Raw genomic sequence first — 23,805 nt, forward strand, 5'->3', positions numbered from 1 at the left:
TAAAAATAGCTCAGAGATCAAAATAAGTCATGATTAGGTCTATAAAGTTTAAGTAGATGGCTTCAAGAACATTCAAATGCTTTTTTATTTCTTAAGCCCTTCCATGTATATCCGTCTCTTCTAAAGTTCAACTAAATCTTCAATCTTATTTGGAAAGTGACAGTTTTCATTCCAACCAAGAAGAAGCCACAGCTGAGTCTACTGAAAGCCAAGATCAAGATTAAGCAGTTGGAATTAGGTGTGGCTCATGCTTGGTTGGAACTTGCACCCAAACCAGCCCTAGATCGGACACTTCTGTACTAAAGTTAACAGGCTAGATAAAACTGGCAATAGCATGGACTTTTAAGAAAACACTTTCAAGCACACTTGGTCATACAGCTGCCAGAAATGTGTAACACTATAAACACATGAAATTCTTAAGTGCCTTCTCCATTCTGGAATTTTATTTTTTTACTTTGTGTTTTTTATAATATGGTCTAATGACATTTTAACCCCAGTAGTAATAGCATCATCAACACTGTTAGGCAAGTAATATGGGTGCTTCAAAGCCGAGTTATAATATAAGAAACACACAAAAGTGAAATCACTGACCTATTTCTTTTTGTAATGTGGTCTCCTGAAAACCAAAGCTTTAGTATTAGCATTGTTAGCTACATGAGTTAGGCCATTCATCTACTTGTAAGCAAAGTTGTTGTAAAGACAGTAGTAAATACAAAACATTTGGATCATATTAATTTGTGAGAATGGTCAAATGCCTCTGCAGTCCTGTTTTTCTGTGTACGGAAAAGTTTTCGAAGGGTTTTCGAAAAAGGCAGGTTTTCTTGTGTGTTTACTTTGATCACTCCTAAAATTCAACAAGTGTTTTTTCCCAGACTATAGCACAGTTTTCCAAATGGGTTTTCTCAGACACTTTTTGCAAAGGTTGGTGGCACTAGCAGCTCCTTTAATTTTAAAAGAAACACTCAAACTCTAACCACAGACTCACCTGCACTGCGAATCCTTTATGTTCTGTCCAAAATTGTGGAAAGATAGTAAGTGGCTCTTACATGGCCCTTCAGACAGCACTGATGAATATACAATCCCTGACTTGTGGAATGTGTTGGTGTTTTGGTTGCCTTATCCTTAATAGCTGAGAACGAGCATCCCCTGTAGATTCTCCATCAAGAAGCATCTCTGCAGATTTTTAGTATCGGGGCAATTTATAAGTGAATAAGAAGGTAGAGTATGAATTATAAGCGAGCATTGAAAAGAAATGATCAGATCAACTGCTATAAACAGCTGTATATCGCAAGTATATAACAGTGAAGGCATTCTGCTCTTGTTGTCTCTACCGGGCCAATTTGCAAAGATGTCATTTCAAAATTCTATGAGATATAAGATTTAATCCCAAAGTATTGTTTTTCAGCCACAAGGTTGGTTAAAAGGAAAATGAACTAATTTTCTTACAAACAAACAAACGCGCGTGTGAGTGTGTGTGTGTGTGTGTGTGTGTGTGTGTGTGTGTGTGAGAGAGAGAGAGAGAGAGAGAGAGAGAGAGAGAGAGAGAGAGAGAGAGAGAGAGAGAGATGCTGACTGCAGATCCGAGGCGCCACTGGAGATTCGCAAGAAGAAGCAAAAACCCATTACTGCACCTCTTGGTACTTCCCCTTGGTACTCGTTGCATTTCGCGCGAGAGAGGGTGAAAAAAATACCCACACTGCTGCTCCCATCCTTGAGCCGTATGCAGTAATCTCGGAATTGCTTCCCGCTAAATTACAAGCTTCTGAAAACCGCAGGAGATTGATATCAGATGCATTTAGCCATTTAACCACCCCTTCTTGGATTCAGATGCATCCGTAATGAACATACGTATTTGTAAATATCGTCTCCAGGAGATCCTACAGATTTAACTAATTCTTCCTGCTTCACGGTATGTAACGTGTTATAAAAAAGGTCTTACTGCAGCTTTCTTACATTCCTCTGGAAAGAGATCAGAAATGATTCTTTGTAATGGTGTAACGTGGACATTTGGTTCCAAGCATTTGAATTGCAATGTATTTGCATGCTCATGTATAGCTGTACTGTTTTGTTGCGCTATTGACGCCTTTTAGAAACCGACAAATAGCCAAATGTAGCAGCCTGCTTGCTGAACGAGTGATTTTATTCGGATAAAAGCAAACGTTATACATGGTAAGGACTGTCTCAAAGCCCGCTTGTTTCACTCTTAACCCACAGGCTTCCACAAATGGATTCCATAAACGGGTCTTTGGGCTTTGAGGATGCAAGGAATATTACCCTTTATAACGAGTCGCTGTTCCAAAACAACTTAAGTCAGTTCAACGAAACGGACGACGACCTGTTTCCGCGCAGCGTGAGGATCACCATCACACTGGTCTACATGATCGTGTGCACGGTGGGACTTGTGGGGAACTGCTTGGTGATGTATGTCATTATCAGGTAAGCCGGTTTGTCTATACACATGACTAATTAATACTTGTTTGGAACGAAAACAGTTGACTGAAAAACAGTTGTTAAAATGATGCAAAGGAAACTTATTATTGTGAATTCGAGTAAGTAAATCATTTTGTTGGATTTTGAAGCCAGAGACACTAACCCTGCTGAGAAAAGACACCCAGCTTGGGCTGACCAGCTACCAAAACACAGGCCAAGCTGGTGAAGCAACTGAAGAATACGTATTTAATTTCTTTCTTACCTAACGTACCTATATATATATATATATATATATATATATATATATATATATATATATATATATATATATATATATATATATATATATATGTATATATATATATATGTGTGTGTGTGTGTGTGTGTGTGTGTGTGTGTGTGTGTGTGTGTCTGTGTGTGTGTAGTGGTGAGGGGGAATTGGGCTGTTTGCTGATGAATCATTCATAATTTTTTGATAACCACTCAGATGAATCAACTAATTGTTAATCTTGCACTACATAACTGCCATGTTTTATTGCAAAAAAAGTAATATTAAATATACTAAATAAATATACTATAAAAATAGTATATATACACATCTATCTATCTATCTATCTATCTATCTATCTATCTATCTATCTATCTATCTATCTATCTATCTATCTATCTATCTATCTGTCTGTCTGTCTGTCTGTCTGTCTGTCTATCTGTCTATCTTTTTTCAATAAAACATGGCTACACACCCTATATGGCCATGTTTACAGTTATGTAGTGCAAGATTAACAATTAGTTGATTCATCTGAGTGGTTATCAAAAAATTATGAATGATTCATCAGCAAACAGCCCAATTCCCCCTCACCCCCACCCACACAACATTTGTCTGTTTTGTTGAAGGCTGCAACCTCTTCATCCTGCCTTGAAATTTGTGTTTTTTTCAGGCGTTGGTCTTTTTTGTACATACAGTATTCATTAAACTTGTCTTATTTGGTTCTTTGTTACCCATCGGTTTCCATGGTTATTTCTGGCATATATTTGTAGTACCTCCAAAAATTGACCTGTAGTTATATGCAATAAACAATAAATAAATAAATAAATAAATAAATAAATAAATAAATAAATAAATAAATAAAAATAAAGTATGTTGATATGAAAATAAATATTTGTATAAGGTCACAACATTTTCTAATTCAAAATGGACTTATGTGAAGTACCCAGAAAACATTTACATATGGTTTTATTATGACATCACTGTTAAGTCTCTGAAACAGAGCTGCTGCATTCATAATATTTGACATGTGTAAATGCACGAGTTAACAATTCATTGCAAGGTTTTGGTTTTAACTGTAAATTGAATAATTGCTAGTAAACAAAATCTGTATAGTAGGTCAATCTGTATATTTTACAACCAGTTTGCATTGTTGTTTTTTTTCACATTTAAGCTGTAGCGATTGCTTGTAAACAAAGTTGAACTGTGTAAGGTCACTCTACAATACCGTTCATTGATGAAGCATATGTTTTGAGAATTTTCTATACATACAAGTATATTTTGCTTTTCACCCATTCATTTTTACTAACAGTTGTATTAATTGAAATGCTAATTTGTGTCTATATATGTCTCTTACAGTTGTTGACATACTTTGTATTTTTCCTGCTTAAAAATATTGATGGTGATGATGATGATGAGGAAAATACCATGGTTAATTAATTAACACAAATGAAAATGTATAAAACAATTATCATAAGATTCTCATCTATTAATTGGGAAGTCAGATTCAATGAACATACAGTCAGATTCATAAATATTTGGATACTACAAGTGTTGTTATTTCAACTTTCTTTCATACAGTATAATGGACTTAAAATAAAATAATGATACTAAGTCTTGTGGGACACCAGTGGAAAGTCTGCAGCTTGAAACCCATAAACATTAGCAGACAGTGTATTTCTTCCTGGTGATGCTCTGCAAAGCCATGCCTTTACTGCAGTTGAGTTCCTGCTTTCCTCCTTGTTCTTGGGGCATTTTGCCTTCAGGTTTGCCTTTAGCAAGTTTAATGCATGTTCAGTTGGATTCAGTTCAGGTGCTTTACTTTCCATTGCAGAACATTCCACTTCCTTGCCATGTTGAATTCTTGGGTTACTTTCGAAGTATGCCTCAAGTCATCCAACTGCACTGTGTCTGTCAGGGACGTGGGGATAAAACAGTCCCAAATGCAGGATAGCATTAAAAAACAGATTTTATTAAATAAAAACACAAAACAAGGACAAAGACAAAGACAAAACCAGACATGACTCGAACAACGACAACAGAAGACAACAGAGGATTCCACGCTGCCTAAGGCAACACGGCTCAACTAAATACTAATCACAACAATTAGACACATGAGGAACAGGTGTGCAGAGGCGGGGAGGAAGAGACAAGGGCAGGGCAGATATGTGACACAAAGCATAAACAAAAGCACGTGGCCAAAGTCCGGGCTGAGTCCTGACAGTGTCCAAGGGGTTTGGAGCATTTGGTTAAATCGGAGCACATAATATAGTCATATATACTTTAGATTTTACCCTCCTGGTTTTTCAAATCATCAATAAATACAAGGAAACCAGTTTTATTGTCAGCCATGCATAGCTATGCCATTAGATGAAGTGGAACTTTTAAGCCATGAGCATGTCCAACCCATCTTTTTCTTACATTCATTCTGTTCCAGTTGATCTTTTTCCATCTTTTTCCGTTTCCGTAATGGTGCATTTTTTTTTACTTGAGTAATTGCTTTTGACTAATCTGTTCTTAGTGTTTTTGAGGCTTAACACTGGTTTACATCTTGTGAAAAATGCTTTGTATATCCTTTTGTAAAGAATTAATTATTCAATCTGTATTCTGTATTTACTCTCTTAAAGACATCACTTGATTGTTGACATGATGGCAGATGTGCCTGCATCCTGGAGGGTGTTCTTGATCTTGCCAACTGTTGTGAAGGTGCTTGTCTTCTCCAGGGAAATAATACTTCTGTCAAACCCCCCCACATCCTGGGCTTTTGGAGTACCAATGCATTCTTTCTTAATAAGAATTTTCCTCATAGTTAAGTTGTCAAAATGTTTAATGTTTAAGTTGTCAATAATGTTTTTTACCATCTCTGATGGGTTTGTGTTGACTTTTTTAGCCTAATAATGACTTGCTTAAAATCAGCTGATACTAAATGAAAATGTGACAACTATCTCTAGGCAAACCCATACCAGATCATGGAACAGCTGTCATTTGTAGTTTAACCTTTTAGTAAAAGGTGGCGAATACAAACTGATCAGCAAACTTTAAAACCACTTGCTTAATATTGTGTAAAGTTTTCAAAATAGCAAAATAGCTTTGACCATCAAGTCATGGACTTCTGAAGACCTTTGAAGGCTTTGCATGCTTATCCTGATTATTACAAGCACAGTGAATGCATATTTATGATTCTTTACTGTGTTCTGCATATAATTTTTATGATAATGTTTTGTTGAAAAATTGGCTGAATTGATAAAATAATGAAAAGTGGTTTGCTTTTTTGAATTTGTGACTAAAAAAAGAACATAATGCTTTTGTAACGAGTGATGAGAGCACTTGCTTATTGTGGCCTAACTTTGATCACAGTCTTTCCTCTTATAAACATGATGCTTTGTTCTGCTCATCCGGTGATTCCACCGTTATCAGACTGCCTGCTGCCAATTAAGTAGCAGGCAGGGGTGGGGGTGGGGTGGTGTCTGTACATTGACTGTGGGGCACTGTGGTGTCAGTGGTTGCATAATATTATTGATAGAGCGTAGCACATATGCATTATGGACTGACTTTGCAATGTGAGCAGTTCTACTACATTAGCAAATGTTAATAGGTACATTGCATTAATGTTTTCTAAAGAAAATGGTGTCAGCCAGAGATTATTAAGCCTTTTCACTGCCTTTACACATTTTTTTAGGGAGGACATTCTGTCTAACAAATTAAAACCCACTGAAATGAAATTACATGTCTTTGTTACAAACAATACTATTTTTCAGTAGTTATTATATCAAAATCAATAAGGCCTTAATTGCATTTTAATATAAAATGTGATATATCTTACACTGTTGTTATTAATCTAACACTGTATTAGTATTTGCATTAATTCTGGTTTCATACTGTGTTTTATTGGGTTTTATGATCTTAGCAGTTGTTTTAAACCAACTAAAGTATCTGCAATTTTAACCACATCATACAGAATGTAATTAGCCAAATTCTTTTTGGAAGGATGTCTGGTTTTGTATTGCACTGCTGTGACTGGACACAGCAGAGAACTGTGTCTGGGGTAAAATATGTGCCAGATGGCTGTTCTTGCACTATAAAGAAAGTTGAAAGAGTGAAAACAAAACACGTCCACCATAAGCATCTTAAGTGAAAAATGGCAGTGGCAACAGAATCATCTTTAACTAACTTTAGATGTGGCTAATTACTTCATTCATGCTTTGTAGTGCATTTATTTATTTCTAATTGACAGCTTGGTAAAAAAAACTTTAATTGGACTTCAGGGCAAGATTTGTTTACGGTTTTATGTTTGCAATGAAGTTTGTGGATTTATGAAGTTTTCTGCCAGAGATGGTTATGGTGCATCTGTTGCATCTATTAATGGCTGTTGTACAAGTGCTCATAGGGCTGCTGCTCTCACCAGGATATCACAACCATTTGCACTAATGAACCCTCAGATGGCATTTTACGGGGTTGCAGATTTATGTCTGCAAGGATAATTTCCCCTTGCCATTCACTGGACCCAGTGCACAGTCTTATAATGTTCAGTTCTTGCTCTTTGATGGTTGTTTGTGTGTGTATACGTGTGTGTCCATGCATAGATTGTGGGTCATTCAAGCATTGTATTTGGTTTCAGAGCTGTTTATGTGTGGATACCAAATGGCATAAGTAATAGTAAATGACATTTTCCTAGTGTCACTGTGTTCTTCAAACCTTACAGAATGCACTTCAAGGCCATTCTTAAAATGACTTTTTTTTTAACACCCAATTCATTATTCAAAATAAAATATGCATTAGACTCTACTTACAAGACAGTGTTGGATATCTGTTTTTAATATGTATACAAGGCCTAAAGAGAAATTCTGTGGTCCTCCACATCTATAAATCACCTCAGGTGTCAACAAAAAAAATACAAATGATTTCAATATGTAGCCATTTTCCCCCCAAAAAATAAACCAAAACTCAGAAATCAGGTGGGAATTATTAAGAGTGCAATTAGCAGCCAGGTGTTACTACTTAAATGTGCAAGATAAGTAAATCATCCGGAAATGTGATTATCTCTGTATAAGCATTTAAGCATTTGCACTTAAATAATGCCTTCTTCAAACAGTTTGAAATTCACAACTCTACAGTGAAAAGGGTTGTTTATAAATGAATAGCATTAAAGACAGCTGCCAAACATTGCAGGAATGAGCATCCTAGGAAATTCAGTCCAAAGTCAGGACTCTCTGACTCTCTGAAAAGTGGCCCAAATCTGATTTTTTGGGGTCAAGTGACCAGGTCAGACTTCTTCAGGAGTAGTGTGAACACTCAAATCTAGACCAGATCTGATTTTTTCAAATCAGTTTCAGACCACTTCCATATCTGGTCCTGAATCAGACCCAAATCTGATTTTTTTCCAATGTGGCTGCAGTGTGAACAACCAAGGCGGATTTGATGCGACTTTTACGTCAATCTACATCGACATTCGTCACAATTATGCACACAAACGCACACAAACGTGAAAATTGAAAAAAGTGAAAATGCTTACTTCCTCCATAACCTCGCCAACTTTAGCACAACGGCGTGCTGCGTGTGACGTCATTGTTATTGTTTACATTGGTATCTGATATAGGCCACATTTTAAAAGCCAATGTGAACAGCCAAACAAAAAAATCAGATCTGAACAAAATATCCGAATTGAGCATTAAGACTTGCAGTGTGAACGTGGCCTTAGAGCTGAAAAGATGACCCATCTTTTGACCCAAAATACATCATGTAAGCACATAAAATGTTTATGTTAAGGTCAACACAATCAGAAAAAATACATATATAGTTTGAATTGAGGGGGTTCTTGAAAAAACCCTTCTCTTTGAAATGAATGTAGCAGGTCAAATTATCCAAACACCAAAGCTGGTCAAAAATATCCTTTGGACTAATGAATAGAGAGGTGGAGTTTGCTTTGGCCATCATTCCTTACTCCAGTGCCTTATTTGGCAAAAATAAAAAAAACCCAGCATATCACAACAGACATCTCATATCAGTTAAACAGCGTGGTGAAGAGGTGACGATTTGGGTTGGTTTCTCATCGACAAAACCTGTGTAACATGCAGACTTGTGACCATGATAATGCTGATGATGCTACTTTATACTTGAATATTCTTGAGCCAAATGCAATCAGCAATCTATCAACTTAGGCTGGACTGAAACTGGGCCAAGTCAAAGTCCAGACCTTTGGTGGGATCTGAAGAAAGCTGTGCATATATGAATGCCCACAAACATTACAGAACTGTTAAATCAATGTTGTAAGGTGGTTTTTATTTGGTACTCATTATCTGTATGATATACACTGCATGTGCTACTAAAATGATTTGTTGAGATTTTCTAATAAACTTTTCTCCAATATTAATATTGAATGAATGCACTCACATTTTCTACATGCTTCTACTTGAGTATATATAACTCCTCACATATGCATCATTGCAGGCCTAGGACATGTAATTAAGGGGTATATATTATCTTGCAGTTTCCCGTTGTCTTTGTTATATTTCTGTTTATCTAATCTATCCTGTGCCTGACGTATGGCAGCCACATTCTATTCTGCCACTCTAGACAAAACCAAAACTAAATCTCATCTAATAGATACCAACAACTACAGTCTAACTGTCTCCTCATCAATGGTGATTCTATCCACAAATTTAGCTTTTACATGTGATTCCTCTATTATTTATATATATCTAAACCCTTCCCAGAAATTTCACATTTTTTATCATATGTAAGTTTGAAGCAGTAGTAAAAAAAAAAACGCATTCCCTTTTTATGATGGTTATGTTTGTACCTAACAAAACACAGAAAACAAAGCTTTCCATAATCTTTGCTCACAAGTCCTCTTGCCACCTGCTACCACCCAATCTTTTTGCTCACTGGTGGTGGAGAATTAAAAGTCATCCCCTCATGAAGCTTGTAGCTGATTGGAGCTGCAGCTGTGTTCAGTTGTGTTCATTTGAGCTTTTATGAACTTTTGATACCACAAATTAAGACAGAAGAACTTATAAGATGAATGAATTACAGACAAGATTGAGCTATTAGTATGTCTTAAAATTAAACTGACCAGCATACATTTTTGTGTTCACTCATAAGTTTGTGCTCTTTCCTAATGCTATAAAGTTGTGGGTTATATTACCCACATCAAAAAACCCAGATATTTGTCATCTAACCCATGTAGCTAAGGTTATTTTAACAGTTAATTATTAATATGAATCTTAGTACAAATGTATGCTGTTTTTTAGGGGAAATGTTTTCTTTTTTTCTGTCACCTAACTTCCAGACTCTTTTCCTATACCCAGAATACAAAAATCTTTTATTCATACAATTTTAAAACCACTTTTAGCCTATTTTTATTGTATATGGGCAGAGACATTTAGGATAATTGTGTTTTTTTGTTTTTGTTTTTTGTTTTTGGGGGGAGGGGTTTTTTGGGGGGGATAGCAGTTATTTTAACTAAAGTACATTGTGTGCCACTAGTGCACTTTTGACACCACTACAGTACTCTTGACATTTTGAATGCGATTGGTCAGAAGGTGTTGATTAATTTCTTGCTTCAGTTTGGACAATAGTGCACACTGTAATTCAAATCAGAATTTAAAGAAATATAATAACTGGTATGTTTATGTTTTCTAAAAGAATACCATTGTTTAACATTTATAGATGGTTTCTCGTGTGTCAGAAATTTATACCAGTTGGTCAGTTTTCTGCCACAGAAGAATCTTCACTTCAAAAAGATTTGCACTTTCTGGTTTCTTAGTAACATAGTAGACTTCACATTTTTTTGTCCTATTAACTTTAAGGTAAATTATCTGTGTAAGCCCCCCTAAAATAAAAAGACAGGACATTGAGGATAATGATTCCCTGTCATGGATGTTGCATAACATAACTATAAAATGTTAAATAGTAAGTTAAGTTTAATACGAATGCAAATATATGTGAAAAATGGAACAATTCAGGACATGCTGATATAAAAAAATAATAAATTTTGCATCATGTGAAACTGCAACAACCTACCCCAGTGTTTTTATACAGAGTATTTGCTACAGTAAATTGTTGCTCAAGTTTTGTGCATGCTTTAATATCTGCAGCAATACGATAACATGTTTTCATACTGTTCCAAGGCATGTGACAATGCGCAGCCCAAAGCATGTGCAGATTTACTCTAATTGACAAGGCTTGCTGCCTTAAGGATGTCCTACATCCTGACCCCAAATCAAGTCCAATTATTCTCAGTTGGGATTCAATGCATGATTTGCTGATGGTCACATATTTTTCTTTTGAGCAACTCAGAAAATCTTTTTGTCTTTTATTTTAAAATATATTTTTTAAATGTTATTCATCAAGTAAAATGTGATGAAACATTTATTTTCATTTTATGACAAAAATCTCTTGCAGTGCTCATATGTCTGGGCTATGGTGTACGGTTTCTAAATCAAAGCGTCTTTTAGAAAGACTGGTTTGATGTGACCAAAGTAGAACATTTTAAGCATAATTCTAAAATATATGTTTGGCACAAGAACAAATCAGCTTATCACCCAAACCCATGTGGAAGCATGTATTTTTGTAATAAAGAGTTGAATAAAATTACTCAATATGTGTTAAGATGGGAGACTGTTTGCTATATTACATTAAATGTGGAAATAGAGCTGACGATGTTTTTGTTTAATTTTTTACAGTAAAGAAACCTGCTATTTGAATTAGATTTTTATATACACTGTATGTTGTTTGGGTACAAGCCAATTTCTTTCTATTTGCTTGTTGTTGCCATTGCATAATGCTTTGTGCTGAAAGGATGTGTAATATCTAATATCTGCTGAAGCAGTGGCATCATCTTATAGAAGCGTATTGCATTCACTTGAGGAACAAAAATCTACTCTGTTTTTCTGAATTAACGAGTTAATTATCTCAGAATTATGAGATAATTTTTCATGAATAAAAAGTTTTTTGATCTGTTTTTCTGAATTAACAACTTAATTATCTCAAAATGATGAGATATTTTTTTCTTGAAATGAAATATATTTGCTCTGTTTTTCTGAATTAACGAGTTAATTATCTCAGAATTATGAGATCATTTTTCATAAAAAAAAATTTATTGTTCTGTTTTTCTGAATTAATGAGATCCCTCAAAATCCTTCCAGGAGCTCTATTTTAGGTGGATTGCATGGAAGTAAACATGTCCCGCCTTTCAAGTTTAATCCGGTTTTATTTTACTTTGGGTTTGGGACATTGGGAGATACTGCTGTCTTTAAGTAATATAAATGGTAATGTTATTAGTGCGTCAACTTTGCGCAGACACCTCAAGACTTTGCGCCTGTTCAGACGAAAAGAACGTTCTGATCTGCTTGATCTCTCAAAATCCTGCCAGGAGCTCTATTTTAGGTGGATTGCATGGAAGTAAACATGTCCCGCCTTTCAAGTTTAAGGGATCTCGTTAATTCAGAAAAACAGAGCAAAATAGTTTTTTTCATGAAGATTATTCTCATAATTTTGAGATAATTAAGTCGTTAATTCAGAAAAACAGAGTAGGGTTTTTTTTCCTCAAGTGAATGCAATATGCTTCCGTATGATCTAACCTATATTGTTCCAAAAAAAAGTGTGGTATTGCCTTCCGATATCTACACTTAGTGCAGACTCAATGTTTATACGATATTTTTGTAACAATGTTTAATCTTTTAAAATTCTTACAATTTAGGATTTCATGGATCAAACATGAGGATGTGCATATATTTACAGTGGCATTTGAAAGTTTGTGAATCCTTTAGAATCTTTCATATTTCTGGTTTAAACGAGGATTGCTTTGTTTGGCGAAAGGAAAACATTACACTGTAGCATAAGAATCTTATACCATTTGTGAAACATGATGGTGGTAGTATAATGGTTTGGGCCTGTATTGCTGCAGGATGATTTTCCATCATTGATGGAACCATTAATTCAGTATTATATCAGTGAATTCTAAAGGAAAATATCAGGAAATTTGTCCATGAACTAAATCGCAAGACAAAATGGGTCATACAACAAGACAATGATCGCAAGCACATATTTCCAGTTTGGTTCAAATCCATGGGACAATTCATAAATTATAAGTTAGTTTCAAAAGGCCAGTTTATATAAATAAATACAAATAAATAAACACTTTTTTTTTCAAGAGATATGCTTGTTTTGGTCCTATTTCTTAATTCACACTTTGTTGAGTAATTTAACAGCATACTTGTGAAATCCGGGCACAAATCCTAGGACCAATCAAGTTTTGTTAGGTATCTGAAGGTGCTTAGACTCCTAATTATACTCCCATGAGTGACAATATGAGGAAAAAAGATGTCCTCATAATCAGTTTACCCATTATATTCCATTTCTTCCAATAAATCGATAAAAATAAACCAATAACCAACACCAATAACACGGTGAGGTTGTATAAGTAGTTGTACTATAGGAGGTTGGGTTTGAGTCAAACTAGCTGTTTTTAAGAACCATAAGCATCTATGGCTTAATTAATAATGTTATGATTAGTGTTATGGCTTGTTTTCCTTTTGGAGACCAGCCATTTCCCACCCAGACTTCCAGAGGGCAGCCCTGTACATATGTCTGAATATCTTCTTCTGTTTTCCATTTCCCCTCATTAGCATGCTCATCTGTTTTGTGTTATGTCATTATTCATCCTATTTAAGCTCCTTTGTTTCATCCTGTCTTTCTCTAGATACTGCTGATGTTACTGCTGGCTGTTATTTTGCCTCCTATTGTAATGAGCCAAGTGTTTGCGTTTAGCATTGAGCTATCTTCACAAAACCTGATAAGTATATTCATGTATGGGCTTTTTATGTTTCTTGGAAAGAACTGACCACTAGGGTTACACTTTACCAGGAGATCTTGGCCCCCACAGATTGCTTTTGAAACAATATTTGACTTAGAATAATTTCCGAATTGATGCTCACAAATATTTTGCACCAATTGGAAACTAAAGCCCATGAAACTAAAGCCCATTGTGAATTTTGAGATTATCCCCTTTGTAACTAGAACATGCAAAGTCATCCAGCAACTAATGACTCATTTTGATACTACAGATCTCTTTTTATTGTTATGTGAGAGGTGCACATAGAAGCAAATAGCATTAACCTGGTTTGCTAGCAAAATTTCCAACTTAAATAAATCTCAAAACTAAATAAAAGACAAAAGACCACAAAGTAGGCCCAAATATTCAGGTACAGGAAACAGGAGACACATATTTCTTTTTTATAAGCTTTTGCATGGATATACACACATTTCTGATTTACAGTGTCCTCCCCCAAATCCTGCTTTCTCTCCTTCAGTCTTTGCAATATATCTTTAATTTAAAAAAAAATAATGGCTCTATACATCATGTACACACTGCATGTATACTTTGCTTTCTTCAGACATTTATTTTGGAATATTCACCAAGTGTTACGAAATTCTATTATCATTAAAAAGGATGAAAGGATGATTTTCTCACTGAAGCATTTTTTTCAATGCACAACACAAACTGCAGTTTAATCTAAGGTAGCTGTCTATATTTTTTCACTGCCAGTTTTTCATTCAGTTTGTGCAATAAATAAACTGAATGGAAATCTATGTAATCACACAAACACATATAACGTGATTATAATCTACATATAGATCCTGCACAGATTGTCATGACAATCTTAGGTTGTATTTCCATGTTTATGTTCCATGATGAAAAAATTGCCTGTCTTTTGTTTATTGGAAAATCTAATCTGTCTTGACATTGCTTGTAGTCAACCACTTATTAGCCAGTTAGCTGGCTGCTGATTAAGGGTTAGTAATGTAATAATGACATTTTCTTTCCTAGCAGCTCTTTGCCATAAAACATAAAGATTAAACCTTAACATTATCTTAAACCTATGACATTTTAATCTTTTACCACAGTCTTCATGAATCAATAGGCAGTAGATGAAGGATTTTAGTCTGCTTATTTAAACAAGCGGATTTCATTTATAAAATGATTAATATTACACAAATCTGTGGTATGATTTTATGTAGTCAATCAGAAATTTAGTTTGCCTCAAAACCACATTTGCTACATTCAGGGCCTTTGTTACTTTGACATAGAAATAATGTGAATGAATTCTACCAACCAGATTCCACTACTAAAACAGATTCAGAGACCCTAATTTTGTTTTCAATTGTATCATTTATCCAGTGGTCCCTGGAAGAGACCACTACCATACGGATAGAAGTGTTTCTTTAAATGATAAAGATGATCACTCAGAATAACCATTTAATTTTATCAGCAGTTCAACTGGCTACTAAAGCAGTGACTGACACATATTCTGACATGTAATCTGCCAGCAAAAGTGCTATTTTGAAACTGGCTTCATTCAATTTATGATATTGTGAGACATAGAGGCAGTGCGTACATCACATATAGATCACACCCTTCTTTCATTTTCGTTGTTTGAATATTAGGTGATGTATTTAATTTTTTGTTTGTTTCTTTGTTTGTTTGTATTTTGTGGTGAACTCTGTAAATGTATGGGTGTTCCTTATAATTTTGACAATGAATGTATGCAGGCTGTTTACTTTGCATACAAGACTTTTTTTTAAGGGATATGAATTGGATTAAAACAATTCACCCACATTGATTCCTTATTTTTTGTTGCTTATTTGGTTTCCCTGGGCACAGCTTGCATCTTTATTATAACCCCAGTAGATCATTCAAATCTCATATCCTTTTTCATCAGCTTCCCCCTCTTTTTCCTTCTTTAGCAGCAGCTAATGACCTGAGACCTGCCCTCACATTCAGACCATGACTGTAGATATCCATGAAGTATGTTGGAAATAAATGTTTCATAGAGAGACAGAGAGGTGTTTTGTGTAGGTGTTATTCTGTATTTTGTTTACATTTACTAACAATCCATAGAAAAGTTTGTTCTTAACTAGTAGCATGATAATAAACTATATCTTTGTATTTTCTTATAGAGCTGTTCTAATATGATATTGTTTGATGGATAAATCATCAATCTAGTTGACAACCTTACTGTATTATATTTTAGGAATTGTGTGTAGGCCTACGGATATACCTTATCCATACAAGTATATAATTTGCAGTAACTATATAAAATTCAGTATTACATAGACTTCAATTAGTTATTGTAATCAAACATGTTTTATCTAGGTTAACTAATATACATTTTAGAATACACCGTTCAGCCATAACATTAAAATGTTGTGTTAACATAACAAATGTTAACATAAAAAAGGGATCTGACAAGGGCCATATTGTAGGATCTAGATGACTGGTTCAAAAAATCTCTAAAACAGCAGGTCATGTGGGGGATGCAGTGGATAGTACCTTCAAAAAATGGTCCAAGAAAGGACAACTGTTGACACTGTCATGGGCATCCAATGTCTATTTATGCTTTGTGAGCCAAAGCTAGCTTGTTTTGTCTGACCCCACAGACGTTACAATCTTAATAGAGCAATACTGCATATTAGAAAATCCATGGTATGGGACATAGACACAAATTCCGTATCCACATTTCTGTCTGTCAAATTTGTTTCAAAAAGATGCTTTATTTTTGGAATGATGGTCATCTATGATTGATGATATCCTTTTAATTCCATTTTCACACAGCACCCAAGAAGCAAAGAGTGAAATTCAAATGATCAGACAAGTAGAGAAGAGCGAGGATGAGTACAGTAACCCATGAATGACCGTGTAGTGTCGTAAAAAGTTGTTCATAAAAATGTTATTTCTCAGCTTTCATCTGCCAGTAGAACACAAACTCATAAAGACGTGCAAAATAGAGTCAGTCCAGGAAACTGCATGGAAATCAAAGCAGATTTTCCAGGCAACTGGTTTATAAAATAGACTTATCTTGTTAATGTCAATTGACTTTGCTGAAAGCTTAAAAAACTTTCCAGTTTCTCATAGAACGTTGACATATTTTGCTTAAATGCAGAAATAACTAAAATTTAATATAAATTATATATTAAACCTAAACATTATGACATTGAATGGGATACATTAGCTACATTACAAAATAAAAATAAAATTTTATATGGCACCCAATAATGAAAATCAATCGAAACCTTAGCATTTAATGACGGAATACACATTTTCTGTCACATTGTATAGTTACCTTGGAAGAATTTAATTATTGCTGTCATTACTGTCAGAAGTAAGCCATTTGTGATTCTGTAGTCATCATTGCGTTGTATCGTGGCATGAGTGTGGTTTAAATGTTCTTAATCTCAGAAATAGAAACCGGAAGTGGCTAGAATTCTGACAAGGTTTCCCTCTGGTAGCTGCTAGCTTGTGCTCTTGTTACAGAACCCTATAAATAAGGAAATAAGGCTGATAGCCTAGAATGCACTTGAAAGGCATGAGGCTGGTGAAGGTTCGGGTGAGTGAGTTTTGAATTTTGAACTCCTCCCATGGTAGAAACTCACTCCATCTCTGTTCCTGACTGCATTATGTTCATAAGTACACGGGATGATAACTGGATGTCAGGATGACATTTATTCCGTTTCTTGCAGAATGCCCACCTATGATGTGAATTGGAGTGAATTGGAATGGTGAAACGTTGTTTGAACTGCTCAAACACTTTCTGTTCTGCCTCGGTCCAATTTAGTTTTTTAGGCTTTCCTTGTAGCAGGGCTGTAAGACGGGTGGCAACAGAACTATAACCTTGAATGAATCAATGGTATCCCTGAATGAAACTTTGAGTAAACCTGAACCTGAGTAAATGCTGCAGGTCGGTGGTGGAAGGGTTAGGCCAGTCTGCCACGGCCAGTACTTTAGTACAGTACAGTAGTTGAATCCATTTCTACACTCCGATTGCTTATCATGTATCCTAGGAAGTTTAGGCATTTCTCACCCTTGGCAATGAGTTTATGCTGTAGGAGGAGTTTCAATACTAGGTGAACCTGAGAAACGTGAGAATTGTAGTCCTCAGAGTAAATTAGAATATAGTTCATGTAAGCTATGATTCAGGACATCAGTCCCATGGGTGATAAGGGGGTAGTTGGGCTGCGTGTTTCTTGCTGAAAGGTCTCCTTGAGGTCCTTGGTATTTCTCAGGAATGTTCACAGTTCATAAGCTGTTGGGAGCTTCCATTGATGTAGTGCAACAAGGAAGGTTGAAGGGGTCCTTGGGAACAATAACAGGAACAGTACAAGGTCCATGTTTGTGTGTCATTATCCCAAACAGGAGCAGCCCAAGCCAGAGCCCTTCCCAGGAGCAGGGTCATTTGAAATGCACATTTTGTGAGAGCATTGAATTGAGAGCATAAACAAATGGCTTGTATATATACTTTGCCTCACATGAGCACGATTTAAATGTTTGTAATCCCGGAAGTAGAAAACGGATGCGAATCTCTGTGAACCACAACTGGTTAGAATTCCGATGAGAGGTCCCTCTGGTGTTTGCTACCTGTAGCTTGTGTCTTTGTTACAGTTAAAATGGCAGTTTCTCAGTTTCTTTGTATGACGTGTTTAGCATATACTGTGTAGATCTTTTTTCTCCTTTACAGTATGTAACCTGTCATGCTGCCCTATTTTTACTGGCATAGAATTGAGTTAAAATGTCTTAGCATTTCATATTTCCAGCCATCTGTACTTTTTTGAAGTTTTATGTGTCAGTTCATTGTTTTGTTTGGTGGATAATGTTGACAGCCGACCTAGAGTCTATTATGACTGAGACAAGATGAACAGTACCACTATATGTATTAGGGTGGCAGGTTTCTCATGGCAGATGGAGAAGTGGTGTCCGGGTTTGCCACAGAAGAAGAATAGCTGCTGTTGTTGAAGGTGTTAGCGTTCCTCCAGGGGAACCCAGGTACGTTCGATCTGCATGGGTTCCAGTTTTCCAAGATCAGGTAGTGTGCAGTTTGTGCAAGCACATGGGGGCTGGTTCCACATCAAGCATAGATTAAATGTTCGCAATCCCAGAAGTAGAATGTGCATCTGGATGTGCATCTCCGTGAACCGGCCGTGGTTAGAATTCTGGCAAGGGGTCCCTCTGCTGCAGTGCTTGTGCTCTTGTTACAGTTAAAATGGCTGTTTGTATGATGTGTTTAGCATACATAATTCAATATATAATTATGTTGGTACTGTGTAGATCTTTTTTCTCCTTTACAGTATGTCACACCATTTTCTTGTCACTTTACCTTTATTTCTAGATTTTAACATTTCATCTGCTGTAATGCTGCCCTATTTTTAAGTCAAAATATCTTCCACTCTGCTTTTCTTTAACCATTTAGCAGCATTTAATATTTCCACCTGTCTTTTTTTGAAGTTTTAAGTGTTAATTAAATGTTATGATATTAGATATGTTATGGTATATACATCATATGTGAGTATGACAAAATCACATTTTTTTCAAAATTGGATTATGCAAACATTTACAGAAATAATTTACTTGAAAAGAACAAGGACCCTTGAAATATCTGCTTATATTTTTGTGTGCTGGACAATTCTAAATTAATGGAACTTGTCTACTTCTTGTCTTTACTCTCTTTCTCAATCTCTTTGGCTATCAGGTACACAAAGATGAAAACAGCCACCAATATCTACATCTTTAACCTGGCTTTGGCTGATGCTCTGGTCCTGGCTACACTCCCTTTCCAGGGCACAGATGTGTTTCTAGGTTTCTGGCCCTTTGGCAATAAATTGTGCAAGGCAGTGGTTTCCATCGACTACTACAACATGTTCACTAGTGTGTTCACCCTTACTGTAATGAGCATGGACCGTTATGTGGCTGTGTGTCATCCTGTCAAAGCCCTGGATATGAGGACACCCCACAAGGCCAAGGTGGTTAACATATGTGTGTGGCTATTGGCCTCTGCCATTGGGGTACCGGCCATGGTGCTTGGAGATGTTGAGTATGACCATGGTAAGTGTGTGCGCTTGTGTATAAATGAACCTTTGTTAGTAGAAATACATTTACATTTACAGCATTTGGCAAACATCTTTAACTAGTGACTTTTGTCATCTCCATTAAAACATGTTCTAATGCAAGAAGGTCAGGGAACTGCCATGCCAAGTGCTGCATATCATATCATGCCTGGATAAATTTTTTTGTGAATAATGAATGGCTCCTTAAATTTCTTTAAAAAAAGCTGAATTTCTGACAACATGAATTTCTGAAATTTTTATTTAAACCTTAATTTTTCATGTTTTACATTTACATTTACAGCATTTGGCAGACGCCCTTATCCAGAGCGACGTACATAAGTGCTTAAATCTCTAACATTGAATTAATGCTGGCTCACTAGGTTACATACTTAAGACACCATGAGTTTAAAACATTTGTTCAAAGTTACAATGAAATATGTCAAAGGTTGTGTTTTTTTTTTTTTTTAAATGCAAAAGATAAGCAAAGAAGTGCTAGTTGAAGTGTTTCCTGAATAAGTAGGTCTTCAGCCACCGCTTGAAAATAGCCAGTGACTCAGCTGTCCGGACCTCTAGGGGAAGTTCATTCCACCACCTTGGTGCCAGAACAGAGAAGAGTCTTGTAGTATACTTGCCTCTTACCACCCAGTCATTTCCTCACAAAGCATTACAATTTTATGTTTGGATTCTGATGATTGATTTGGTCATTAGGCATCGTGCACTTAAGCTCTTTTATAAAAAGGTGCTCAATCATTAAATGGTGACAAAAGACAATAAGGAATTGGGCATGCCTCTGACACAATGACAATAGCTGTTTGTTTTGTTGATACTGTTTTACCCATAAAACTAGAAAATAAACACATTGAAATATTTTATAAAAAAGTAACAAACTTTCAATCTTTTACTTTTTTGCTTTTCAATGGTGCATTTGTTAATAACATGCATTTTGTATTCTGATTTAAAATAACAATATATTATCTAATTCTATATATTTAATGAAACAAATAGTCCCTGATAGAGATTTATCTTAATTCTTCTCAAGAGAATCCTAGCTTAAATACTGGGAATCTTGGAAAATGGTTTGTTCCTTGAGGGTTCAATGTGTAAGCCAGCTAAACCCATTGTTTATACTTAATAAAGGTATCAAAATCGGCCATATTCCATTAAGCATTTTCTGGTGCTGAAGCTGTTGGTGTGGCTTAGGGTAGGAGGGTATGTAAAGATGAATGAGATGAAGGATAAGGAAACCATTATTTGTTCCTGTGAAATTAGGTCACTACAAATATGGAGTATTGGACAGAATTGTGGCAGTAATTGTTTCAGTTTGTAAGAGTTAGTATTTAAGGTGATCCTGGTGCCTTAAAATAGTGTGCAAGCTAAACTTCTTTCCCTCAGCTTTGAATATTCTGACTCAACAGAGCTGACAAAAATTTGGATTACTCTCATTCTTAGACTGTCTGCTCATGGGCTGTCTGAAATGTATTATATTTTCTGACATAATGTTGTTAGTCATATTCTGAAACACTTCATTATCATAACACAACCTTTTAAAGAATGGTTTGCATTTATTTATTTATTAGTTGTTTATGCACAAATCAAAATATTTATTTATTTTTCTTACTTTCTGCAGGAATCGAGTGTATCTTGGTCCTTCCAGAACCACGCAGTTATTGGGACCCAGTATTCGGCACATGTGTGTTCCTGCTCTCCTTCTTAATTCCAGTGGCCATTATTAGTGTGTGTTATAGCCTGATGGTGAAGCGCCTGCGCAATGTTCGTATTTTGTCTGGTTCCAAGGAAAAGGATCGCAACCTACGGCGCATAACGCGCATGGTGTTGGTGGTGGTGGCAGCATTTGTGGTGTGTTGGACACCCATCCAGATTATGGCACTTGCACAGTCACTGGGTGTCAACCTGGGCAGTGTGCACACTGTGGTGCTCATGCACTTCTGCATTGCACTTGGCTATGTCAATAGCAGCCTAAATCCAGTACTCTATGCTTTTCTGGATGAGAACTTTAAGCGCTGCTTCCGCGAATTCTGCCAACCACCATCACCTTTCAGCCTGCATGCGCAGCAGCAGTCGGGCCGCATGCACAGCGTGGCACGAGATGTTGCTTACAACTGCAAAACTACAGAGGCAAACAGTAATGCGGCATGACTAGGCGTGGAGCTGCCCCTGGTCAGCCCGGAACAGCCACCAAATCCAGGGACAGGACATTCTAATTCAGAGCTCACTCAGATCACTGTTCTCTAGCACTGTCTAGGCATGAAGGAATGGAAAGTACAAGGACCCAGGGTGAGGTCAAAATCAATGACACACCTAACCTTGGGGGCAAAGGGGCTCACTTTTTAGTCTTTTGCAGATTAGATATTAACATCTTCATTTTTTGCTTGATTTTTAAAAAGAGATCCCTGTCACTTGCTGGTAACACAAAAGAGATGCTTTTGAATATTGTCAGCATTTATTGTTTATTTCAATGGGACTACTTGCCTTAAATAGATTATAAACTGTCTTAAAGTCAAGTCGAAGCCTGAGTGACATCGATGGAGCTTATCTCACATGCTTTTAAACATGTTACCTTCAGATATAACCACATTCCATTGAAAACATAAAACAGAGACTTCTCTGTTAAAATCAGATGTATATTTATTTAAAAATGCTATGTTGAAAAGCCTGTTTTTCCTGCAACAAAAAGAAAAAAACATCTTTGGCAGGATTATCCTCTAGCATAATTTGTATAGAAGGAAAATTTATAGTGCATTTAGTGTTATATTAATCAGTGCATACAATGAAGTTAATTAGCATGAGTCTTTGTATTCTTACTGTCATCTGTCAATCATACCTCTGATATTCTTGAATGTTTTGAGTGTACCCAGCATCTTGGTTCGCTACCTCGTGTTATGGTGAGTCAGAAACAAGAAGTAAGCTTTCTCATCAGTTTACATCAATGACCACTGAATGTCAAATGACTTTTTAAAGAAGCCAAAAAAAGTTATAAAAAGGTAGAATTGTTCTCTGAACAGTAGTCTAGAAATGACACTGTAAGAGTTTTTTCATGTACGCTGTATTTAATGTTGTAATGATTTGTTCACTTGCTGAAATGTATTGGTTTACTTAGTTATTTCTGGAATTATTTATTAATCAAGCAAATTGTTGAACAAACAAATGCTGATGAAATTGTCATGTAAGTTATCACTATGGAGTCTAAACAGTTACTATATTCTGAGCTTAATACTGCAAATACTATCTATTTTTTCTGTATGTATGTGCATTAAATGGTATTGCAAACGTCTGTCACACCTTTTTTATAAATCCGGTTTTCTTTTTACCACTTTTTCAGCAAGTACAAAAACACGATAAAAAGCAAATGAAGTGGGAGTGTATTTAAAATGGAAAAGGTATCTTTTATCATAGCATTGCTAAATATGAATCAGTTCAATTGTCCACATCTTTTATGATGTGTTGATGTGTGGAATTGTGAAACATGGGGTGTAACAGCTGAAATCCATCTATACCAATTCCTTGGTAAAAACTTAAATGGTGCCCCTATTTTAATGCTGTGCACCATGTATTGCAATATTATTCACCCATCTACTAGAATATGACAGAGAGACTTTTTCAAAATGTAGTGTTAATATTTACATAAGGAAAGTTATATTATATTTGATCTTGCCAGACTTTTCTTTAGTAGAGGTGCCTGATGAAAGTACTTGAATCTAAACTGTAAAGTTTTTTTTAAATTATATCAGGCAGCAGTGTGATAATTGGGCCACCTATAATCGCAGTAAAGTGTATAACCTTTTAGAGCATTCTAGCCCTCTGATCGCCTGATGTCCAATTCATAACTTTTGGGGTTTATTTTCTTTTTAATTATTTTTGGCTTTAAAAAAAAAGTTCATACTTGTACACATGTCTTTGGCTATAATACTTAAAAAATCTGTGACAGAAAAGACAGCTGGTTATTTCTACCATTTAAATATATGATTAATTGTTTTATTTAGTTTTTAAGAAACTCTGCATCTGATTTATTGAACATTACAGCAGAATACCCTTGATGATGTATTAATTTTAGCCAACAAAACTGCTTCTTGTTGACAGGTTTTCATGAAGTATACAGTATACAACTCTATCTTAATCTTAACCTTTTTTATAGAGCATAGATAACTTTACACATGCATACAGAATCTTGTCCGTTGAATCTGTTAAGCCATTGAATCTCTACAACTGCTGCA

General features: G+C 35.7%; 1 protein-coding gene across 1 annotated transcript; it reads left to right on the top strand.

Annotated features, from left to right (window-relative positions):
- The first annotated feature begins 1,558 nt into the window (after window positions 1-1,558).
- oprl1 (opiate receptor-like 1) lies at window positions 1,559-23,533 on the top strand. The gene is made up of 4 exons (XM_027144731.2): window positions 1,559-1,909; window positions 2,215-2,436; window positions 19,219-19,571; window positions 21,201-23,533. Exons 2-4 carry the CDS (start codon window positions 2,225-2,227, stop codon window positions 21,728-21,730), a joined length of 1,095 nt encoding a protein of 364 aa, XP_027000532.1. The 5' UTR covers window positions 1,559-1,909; window positions 2,215-2,224; the 3' UTR covers window positions 21,731-23,533.
- Window positions 23,534-23,805: the final 272 nt, after the last annotated feature.

Source organism: Tachysurus fulvidraco, chromosome 23 (assembly GCF_022655615.1).
Source record: "Tachysurus fulvidraco isolate hzauxx_2018 chromosome 23, HZAU_PFXX_2.0, whole genome shotgun sequence".
Lineage (NCBI taxonomy): Eukaryota > Metazoa > Chordata > Actinopteri > Siluriformes > Bagridae > Tachysurus > Tachysurus fulvidraco.